Raw genomic sequence first — 10371 nt, 5'->3', positions numbered from 1 at the left:
AAAAAAAAAAAAGCATGCACACACACACATACACAACAAGCACACTCAGTGCAGTGGCTCACGTCTATAATCCTAGCACTTTGGGAGGCCAAGGTGGGATGATCACTTAAGTCCAGGAGTTAGAGACCCATCTGGGCAATACAGCAAGTCCCCATCTCTAAATGTGTGTGTTTGTGTGTGCGTGTGTGTGTGTGTGTGTGTGTGTATGTATGTGTGTATTTATGTGTCTGTGTGTAAAAACAAACAAGGCTGGGTGCGGTGGCTCACGCCTGCAATCCCAGCACTCTAGGAGGCTGAGGCGAGCGGATCACCTGAGGTCAGGAGTTTGAGATCAGCCTGGCCAACGTGGTGAAACCCCGTCTCTACTAAAAGTACAAAAATTAGCCAGGCATGGTGGCGGGCGCCTGTAATCCCAGTTACTCAGGAGGCCGAGGCAGAAGAATTGCTTGAACCTGGGAGGCAGAGGTTGCAGTGAGCTGAGATCATGCTACTGCACTCCAGGCTGGATGACAGAGCGAGACTCCATCTCACCACCAGCAACAACAAACCACCCGGGCTTAAATTGTATGTATAATGAATAAAGGTTTTTAAATGGGAAGCTAAGACACAGGTAGGCCAGCAATCTGTGTGTTTTTTAGCATGGGTTTTTTTGTTTTTGTTTTTGTTTTTTTGTAAACTAGCTTAACTAAGAGGTGGAGCTTAGATGTGGGGACCAGATACCGGTCTGAGCTCTTAGAGTGCCCAGAGCTCCAGTGAGTCATGGGGGCCTTTGCCTGGAGCTGGCAGTGGGTGAGTGAGGCTGGGCCTTTGCATAAGGCTGGGGCAGAGCTGTCTGTTCTGCAGATGGAGGGAGCCAGTTTGTAGCCTCTGCCAGTGCCCACACAGGAAGCCTCCGGGAAGGGGCATATCCTTAGGGGCTTGGGAGCAGGCCCAGATGTGGCCGCATAGAGAGGCCCGGTGTCCATCCCAGCGTCAGGAAACACAGGCTCTGGGGTCATGGGTTCCTGGTTTGCAACCCTGTCTCTACTGCTTCCCATCTGAATAACCTTTTTTTTTTTGAGACTGAGTTTTGCTCTTGTTGCCCAGGCTGGAGTGCAGGGGTGCAATCTTGGTTCACCACAACCTCCGCCTCCCGTGTTCAAGCAATTGTCCTGCCTCAGCCTCCTGATTAGCTGGGATTACAGGAATGTGCCACCATGCCTGGTTAATTTTGTGTTTTTTGTAGAAATGGGGTTTCTCCATGTTGGTCAGGCTGGTGTCCAACTCCCAATCTCAGGTGATCCACCCGCCTTTGGCCTCCCAAAGTACTGGGATTACAAGTGTGAGCTACTGTGCCCGGCCCACATCTGAGTAACCTTGAGAAGATCATCTAACTTCTCTGAGGCTTGGTTTCCCCATTGGTGAAAATGGAGGAATACGGTGAGAAGTAAATGAGCTCGTGTGTGTAAAATGCACAGCACGGTGTCTAGCACCTGGCGGGCACTCAAATCCTAGTATCATCCTTCAGACTTAAGGTGGCATAGGATTGGAATTCAGCCTGGAGGAGGCTGAGAGGAGTCCGGTGTTGGTAATGGTGGTGAGGAAGGGGTACACTGTCACCAGGGGCTGACATGATGGCAGAGGATTCTCTGCAAACCCCTGGCCTCAACTTCATAGACAGACTCACCAGCTTGTGGCGAGGAGCTCTGTCTTTCTGATAGACTCTCATCAGCCAAGCTTCCAAGACTGGCGTAAAGCAGAATACAGCTTCCTAGATTTATGGGAGAACTCTGATCAGCTCAGCAGGTCAACCAGAGAGCTCAGGACAATAATAAGAGTAGCACCAAAGATGCATTAAGATTTTGTCCAGGGCCAGAAGCAGTGGCTCATGCCTGTCATCCCAGCACTTTGGGAGGCTGAGGTGGGCAGATCGCTTGAGGTCAGGAGTTCGAGACCAGCCTGGCCAACATGGTGAAACTCCGTCTTTACTAAAAATATAAAAATTAGCTGGGTGTGGTGGTGTGTGCCTGTAATCCCAGGTATTCGGGACGCTGAGGCAGAGGTTGCAGTGAGTTGAGATTGCACCATTGCACTCCAGCCTGGGCGGCAGAACAACAAGCCTCAGCTACTACAGGCATGTGCCACCACGCCCAGCTGTTTGTTTTTTTTTTAATTTTAATAGAGACCGGATTTCACCATGTTGGATTTCACCATGTTGGCCAGGAAGGTCTCCATCTCCTGACCTTGTGATCCACCCGCCTCCGCCTCCCACAGTGCTAGGATTACCGTGCCCAGCACCATTTTCTTATTGTGGTGAAATATATATAACATAAACTTCCCACTATAACTGTTTTTTATGTGCACAGTTCTGTGGCATGAAGTAATTCACATTTTTGTGCAGTCATCCCCACCATCCGTCTCTTAAACTTTTTCCTTTCCATCTGAAATGCTGTACCCGTTAACCACTGATTCCCTGATCCGCCTTTCCCCAGCCCCCATAACCACTCTTCTACTTTCTGTCTTTACGAATTTGACCGTTCTACGTATCTCATGTAAGTGGAATCATACGGCATTTATCCTTTTGCATCTGGCTTATTTCTGTGAGCATAACGTCCTCAAGGTTCATCCATGTTGTAGCATGTGTTGGAGCTTCCTTCATCTTTAAGGGGAATACTGTCTCTTGTGTGTATACACACTGTTTTCATCACCATTGTGTGGCTGAGAAAAATGGCAGCACAGAGAGAGTGGCATGAGCTGCCTGAGTTGTCACACCTGTAAACGGAGATGGAGGCTCCAACCCAGCACGGGCCAGCAGACCCTAGGCTCTCACTGTCTGTCGTGTTGGGAATCAGGACCTGGAGTCCAGGAGGCACACTCTTGATGCCAGGGTTTCTGAACCATCTTAGCTATAATGCACTGTACAACCAAGCATATCTAATCAAAACAAAAACTCAAGAAGTGATACCCTCATGTGCATTATGCTTATTTTTTATTTCATTTTTCATATGGGGAAATTGAGGCACAGAGGCCTCATCTGATGGGTAGGTGCATAGTCAGAATGGAGATGGAGCTTGGAGGGCTTTGAGAGCACCATCCAAGCACACTTGTCCTTTTCTCTGAGGGATGAGTGGCAGCTCCCCTCCCACCACCCATCACTCAGAGAAAGGGGCAAGAGGGGTTCATAAGACAGAATTATTTGGTACATAGCGGGATCTTTCAGATTAAAAATGCACACATTCTAAATACCAGCAGATCAGCTTCGCAAACACATGCCCAACGAGGAAGGATGTTGACTGTAGCACCATAGAAATACTGAAAAAAATCTGGTTTTTAATCTGATTTTAAAAATGAGGGCTGGGTGTGGTGGCTCATGCCTGTAATCCGAGCACTTTGGGAGGCTGAGGCGGGTGCATCACTTGAGGTCAGGGGTTTGAGACCAGCCTGGCCAACATGGTGAAACCCCGTCTCTACTAAAAATACAAACATTAGCTAGGCGTGGTGCTTGCTAGTAGCCCGTAATCCCACCTACTGGGAAGGCTGAGGCAAGAGAATCGCTTGAGCCTGGGAGGCAGAGGTTACAATGAGTCAAGATTACGTCACTGCATTCCAGCCTTGGCGTTAGATCGAGACTCTGCCTTAAAAAAATAATTAAAAAAAAATGAGAAATAACCCAAATATCTGGCAATGGAGAGTGACTAAATAAAGTATGGTATATCAATCATATGGAGTTAACTACTTGATTTTTATTTAACAAATGCATACATGGTGGCTGTTCTGTGACAGACACTGTTCTAAGTGCTTCATGGATACTTCCTTACCTAACTGGGTGGCAGTAGTTGGAATAGTTACGAGTATGAGCTCTGGAGCCAATGCCTGGGTTCAAATCCTGGCTTTTCTACTTATTGGCTGTGTGACCTTGGGTAAGTTATTTAACCTCTCTGTTCCTTGGTTTCTTCATTTGAAAATGATCACAAAAATAGAACTCATTTTATAGGTGTGTTCTGTGGATTTGTTTCTGAATATTTTGCTCAGTGAAGGAACGTGGCAGATCCATATAAATGGCCTGGAAGGGTCTAGAAGATACATTACTGAATGAGAAAAAACAAATTGCAGTAGCTCACACACAGTGTGAATTTATTTACTTAAAAATATGTGTAATTTCACACCTAAAAGAAGAAATGGGGGAAAAAAAATACTAATAGGTGGAGAGGAAAAGGTCTGGAAGGATGAGTATCAGACTAATGACAGAGGTTAGCTCTCAGATTGGAGGGATGGGAGCTGAAGGGAACTATCCTTATCAGCAACATTTTAATTTTTTACACTAATGCATTCCTGCATTGCTACTGCCATTAAAAATTAATACATGGTCCGGAAGCGTGCCGTGTGCAGCTGTCTGCGGTCCTGACTGGGCGCCAGGGCACAGCTACTGCTCCTGGCTCAGGGCACTGTGCCTCTGGGCCTCTTTCCCAGCAGCTCTGAAGGTGTCATGTAGACACAGTGAGGAGGAAGGGGAGACCCGTGGGTAGCTAGAAGCAAAGCCCCTGATGGCTGGGGAGAAAAGAGAGAGACATCAAAAAATAGATTAGTTTTGTATAATTGCAATTAATAAGAGAGGTTTCCCAGTTGGGGGTGTCTCTCTAATGTTCTACACATACCAACCAGGGAAGGAGCCAGCCAGGGGCCCAGTTTCCCAAGAACTATGGAGGGAAGTGGGGAGACTGGGGCTTGCGGGCTAATGGCCTCAGGGTGAAGTGGCATCCAGCCACGGGGGCTGACGGTGCTGCTATCAGATTTTCTGACTTCCTTTCCTGTCCCAGGGGTTCTGCTGGCCTAGACATCCCAGCTCTGTCTGCCTTCACCCCACCCTGGCTTTCTAGGTGATGGAGTCTGGGGCTAGACTAAATCTTGCCTCAGGCTAACAGTGCAACCTTTTGAGGCTTCCTTTTGAGAATTAAATATACTACTTTCTGGTGGGGCGCAGTGGCTCATGCCTGTAATCCCGGCACTTTGGGAGGCCAAGGTGGGTGGATCACTTGAGGTCAGGAGTTTGAGACCAGCGTGGCCAACATGGTGAAACCTCCTCTCTACTAAAAATATAAAAATTAGCCAGGTGTGGTGGCGCATGCCTGTAGTCCCAGCTACTCAGGAGGCTGAGGCAGGGGAATCGCTTGAACCCAGGAGGCAGAGGTTGCGGTGAGCCGAGATCATGCCATTGTACTCTAGCCTGGGCAACAGAGTGAGAGTCTGTCTCAAAGAAAAAAAAATACAAAAACTACTTTCTCAATAGTATAAAAATTATATATTTTAATTTTAGAAAAATTAGAAAATATAGACTAACAAAAAGGAGAGAGGGAAAGTGACACATAATCTTGTATCCAGAGGGAATCATTGTTAACCCTTTTGGTGTATATATTATTCCAGTCCTTTTCCAGATACGAGTATGTGTGTGTATATTTAAAAATGCAAATAGTGTCTGGGTACAGTGGCTTATGTCTGTAATCCCAGCATTTTGGGAGGCCGAGGCAGGCGGATCATCTGAGATCAGGAGTTTGAGATGAGCCTGGCCAACATGGTGAAACCCCGTCTCTACTAAAAATACAAAAAGCTTAACTAGGCATTGTGTTGAGCACCTGTAATTCCAGCTACTTGGGAGGCTGAGGCAGGGAGAATCACTTGAACCCTGGAGGTGGAGGTTGTCGTGAGCTGAGATCTCACCATTGCACTCCAGCCTGGGCAACAGAGCGAGACTCCATCTCAAAAAAATTTTTTTAAATAAAAAAAATAGCCGGGTGTTGTGGCTCACGCCTGTAATCCTAGTACTTTGGGAGGCCGAGGTGGGTGGATCACCTGCGGTCAGGAGTTCAAGACCAGCCTGGCCATCATGGTAAAACCCCATCTTTTTTTTAAAAAAAAAAGAAAGAAAAAAAAATAGAATAATTCACTATCTGTATTTGTTTGATGTGCTTTCACTTAACAGTGTGTGGAAAATCTCTTTCTCTCATGTCCAATGTTCTCTGACAGTGCAATTATTTATGGGTGTATACCATGCCCTGTATTGAGGTACAGAATGATAGATCCATACTGTTGAGCTGTAGGATGCCTCTAGTTTTTCACTGTGAAACATGCTTTGATAAACATTTGATAGCTTTGCCTTTGATCACATCATAATCTGTCCTTGGCTAAGTTAGGAGTTGGATCATGGCTGGACACGGTGGCTCACGCCTGTAATCCTAGCACTTTGGGAGGCCGAGGCGGGAAGATCATGAGGTCAAGAGATCGAGACCATCCTGGCCAACATGGTGAAACCCTGTCTCTACTAAAAACACACAAAAAATTAGCTGGGAGTGGTGGCGTGCACCTGTAGTCCCAGCTACTCGGTAGGCTGAGGCAGGAGAATTGCTTGAATCTGGGAGGCGGAGGTTGCAGTGAGCCGAGATCGTGCCACTGCACTCTAGCCTGGTGCCTGGCAGCAAAGCAAGACTCTGTCTCAAAAAAACAAAACAAAAATTAGCTGGGCATGGTGGTGCATGCCTGTAATCCCAGCTACTTGGGAGGTTGAGGCAGGAGAATCACTTGAACCCAACAGAGGTTGCTGTGAGCCAAGATTGCGCCATTGCACACCAGCCTGGGCAACAAGAGTGAAACTCTGTCTCAAAAAAAAAAAAAAAGAAGTAGCATCACTATGATTCTAGGAAAAAAAAAAAAAAAAAAAGAAGTAGCATCACTATGATTCTAGGCCTTTATTTTGGGTAGTCATGGCCAGGGAACATGATATGAGCTTTGATGAGTATGAATTGCTGCAGTGATTCCACTCAGCGGTAGAACACTCAGTGGTTGTGCTCTGCGATGCTGGTGTGCCCAGGGTTGGGGCCGGGGAGGTGGAGGCACAGTCAAAACCACATGTGTACTTGACAAGCAGTCAGGTGCCTTGCATAGTGACATGTGTACTTGACAGCTATAGTGCCTTACATCTGTTGGATGTTGAGGTTGTGCAGTGGCCCCAGCAAACTATTGCTCAAATGAATTTTCCCTCCTTTCTTTCAGGGAGCACTCATAGGGTGGACCAAAGGCTTCAAGGCCACTGACTGTGAAGGGGAGGACGTGGTGGACATGCTCAGGGAAGCCATCAAGAGGAGAAACGTAGGATGTGGTGTTGAGGCTCATGCCTGCTCCTGCCGCCTTTCCGAGACCCTCTGCTCTGCCAACTTCTGCCCAGTTCCTGTGACTCTGGCCTCTGCCCGCCTTGGGATGACATGCCCCTGCTAAGGCTGTTTGACTTGCACATTCAACTCATAGTAGAGCTGCTTTTGTGTTTTTTTCTGCAGGAGTTTGACCTGGACATTGTTGCACTTGTGAATGATACAGTGGGGACCATGATGACCTGTGGCTATGAAGATCCTAATTGTGAGATTGGCCTGATTGCAGGTAAGTGGTCTGGCATGGCCCATTGGCCTAATCCCCCTGAATCTGTTGATGGTTGCCTTTTAACATAGTGAGGAGACAGGCATTGTTCCATTATACAAAGGCTCTGCCCAAGGCAGAGATGAAGTAAGATTGGAACTCCAGGTTGCCAAGTTCTTTCTTCGTTAAGAGTCCTAAGCCAAGGTCATCCTTTTGATTGAGGAAGGATAATGACACAGGAAGAAGGGGTCTTTCAGTTAGGACCTCGGGGGTGATTGTCATGGGAGGAAGGAGACCACGGTTGGATCATCCTGGCCTGGGGCTGAGGGAGCTATTACAGATTTTCACTCTGGCTCCAATGTGCACCTCTTCTGTTCTCTGAATTCTTCTGGTTCTTAGGGTGCACAGGAAGGAGAGGAGCTGGAAACAAACTTAGAAGAGGGGAAAGGAGTGGCCTGATAGAGGCATTTTAAGGGTCTTTGGGAGAAGTCTGGCCATGATTAAGGCCAAGGGTAGATTACAGGGGGAAGCTCTCTCTATGATGGGTAGAATGGGTAGGATTGGAACAGGTGGAGATGGGGACAAAAGGCATTCCAGGTAACAGGCACAGGCTGAGTAATGATAGAACCTAGAGAAGTTGTTCCATTTGATAGCCTGGGCTTTCTGGGTATAAGCAGCAGGTGGAACAAGGGGGTGGGACGCAGTGAGCTATCTCCAATGCCAGCTAAGAGGTTTCCTCTCACTCTAACTCTCACCTGCTTTGTGAGCTTGGGCAGGTGGCTTATTCTGTCTGACTTGAGTTTCTTCATCTGTGGGAGGGATTGGGCTAGATCTAGGAGGGCAAAGAGGTGAGGCCTGTTGATTGACTGTAATTCTTGCCTGGACTGCTGTGCTGAGAATAGTTCTGAGGCCCAGTCATGGGCAAGGAAGAAGAGAGTGGCTCACAGATGCCAAGCATGTGCTTGTCCAAGACTAGATGATTCCTCATGGTCCCTTCCAGCTCTGCTAATTTTATGACTAGTTGGAAGCTTTGTGTGCCTAGGGCTTAACAATCATGATGATGAAGATGGCAGGTACGATTTATTGAATGCTTACCATGTGAAGGAAACTTACAAATAGTACGTCATAACAAATCCAGAAGGCAGGTATTATTTCCTTCTGTGTGTGTGTGTGTGTGTGTGTGTGTGTGTGTGTGTGTGTGTGTGAGTGATGGAGTTTCACTCTTTGTTGCCCTGGCTAGAGTGCAGTGGCATGATCTCAGCTCACCACAACCTCTGTCTCACAGGCTCAAACAATTATCTGTCTCAGCCTCCTGAGTAGCTGGGATTATAGGCACATGCCACCACACCCAGCTTTTTTTTTAAATTTTTTTTATTTTTAGTAGAGATGGGGTTTTGCCATGTTGGTTGGCCAGGATGGTCTCGAACTCCTGACCTTAGGTGATCTGCCCACCTTGGCCTCCCAAAGTGCTGGGATTACAGGCTTGAGACTGCGCTCGGCCTTATTTCCTTCTTAGAAATGAAGAAACTGAGCCTCTGAAAGATGAGATGCTTGCCTAAGGTTGGCCAGCTATGACTGTAAAGCTGGATTCACATTCAGTCATGTCTCACTCCAAGACTAAATTCTTATTTGCTGCACTCTGCCGCCTTTCTAAAACCTGGTGGTGTCTTCAAAGACTGATGTTCCTTCACAATTCCCTCTAGGAACAGGCAGCAACCTGTGCTACATGGAAGACATGAGGAACATCGAGGTGGTGGAGGGGGATGAAGGGAAGATGTGCATCAACACAGAGTGGGGAGGATTTGGAGACAATGGCTGCGTAGAGGACATCCGGACCCAATACGACATGGAGGTGGACGAGGGCTCCTTGAATCCTGGCAAGCAGAGGTGAAGAGGGTGGTTGTGTGCATTTATGCCGGTTGTGTAGTGAGCAACACTACCAGACTTAAGGGGGTACCATAGACAGCATAGCTTTGTGTGCTTATTACAGCTGTCAGATGTCAGTGAAATTTCATGTGGGAACAAAAGAAAAATATTATGACAAGTTTGGAACAGGTAAAAAGTCCCTTTTTCTAATTACCGTAAGGCCCCTTAAGCTCTAGTGGTGGTTCTGGAAGTGAGGCAGAGGCTGCCAGCATGTTCATTCGCCGAGGGCATGGTGAGTGAGCCCTCTCGGGATGGGCTTTTAATAAGTCTCTTTCAGAGGCCAACATCTTCAGGCCTTCAGGAGCCGGCTACCAGGTTGGTGACCTTTTCTGGGGGGGGCGGGGGTTGTGGCCACCTGTGATGGACGGGAGTGCTGGTTCTCAACCATGATGTCATGTCCTACCATGGGTCACGGTCACTTGCAAGGTATATTCCAATGACTAATCATATGAAAAATACTGAAACTAATGAATGGCTTAAAAAATAGAGTAGATTTCACTTCCATGCTGATATTATGAGAGAAAGGGGTAGCAGAGATAGAGTTGGCATGTGATATTAGTCCATTCTCCTTTTCCTATAAAGAACTACCTGAGACTGGGTAATTTATGAAGAAAAGAGGTTTAACTGACTCACGGTTCCACAGGCTGTACAGGAAGCATGGCTGGAAGGCAGCAGGAAACTTACCATCATGGTGGAAGGTGAAGGGGAAGCAGGCACGTCTTACATAGCTGGAGAAGGAGGAAGAGAGAGTGAAGGGGGAGGTGTTACACACTTAACCAGATCAGCCAGGTGCGGTGGCTCACGCCTGTAATCCCAGCACTTTGAGAGGCCAAGGCAGGCAGATCACCTGAGGTCAGGAGTTTGAGACCAGCCTGGCCAACATGACGAAACCCCGTCTCTACTAAAAATATAAAAATTAGCCAGGCATGGTTGTGCATGCCTGTATATTCCAGCAACTAGGGGGGCTGAGGCAGGAGGATCGCTTGAACATGAGGCAGAGGTTGCAGTGAGCTGAGATTATGCCACTGCACTCCAGCCTGGGCAACAGGGTGAGACTCCATCTCA

General features: G+C 47.5%; 1 protein-coding gene across 2 annotated transcripts in view; it reads left to right on the top strand.

The window, feature by feature from the left end:
* HKDC1 (hexokinase domain containing 1) overlaps nt 1–10371 on the top strand; it is a 58566-nt gene that overhangs the window by 38338 nt on the left and 9857 nt on the right. For both annotated transcript variants that reach the window (XM_017548924.2, XM_017548923.2), the window contains exons 13-15: nt 7024–7119; nt 7305–7404; nt 9084–9267. In XM_017548924.2, the coding sequence (XP_017404413.1) occupies nt 7024–7119; nt 7305–7404; nt 9084–9267 (380 nt within the window). The remainder of the gene's footprint in view (nt 1–7023; nt 7120–7304; nt 7405–9083; nt 9268–10371) is intronic.

The sequence above is a fragment of the Cebus imitator genome, unplaced genomic scaffold (genome assembly GCF_001604975.1).
Source record: "Cebus imitator isolate Cc_AM_T3 unplaced genomic scaffold, Cebus_imitator-1.0 Scaffold215, whole genome shotgun sequence".
NCBI classification, from domain to species: domain Eukaryota; kingdom Metazoa; phylum Chordata; class Mammalia; order Primates; family Cebidae; genus Cebus; species Cebus imitator.
Note: the sequence above shows the minus strand (reverse complement) of the source record. Positions and strands in the feature narration are given on the sequence as shown.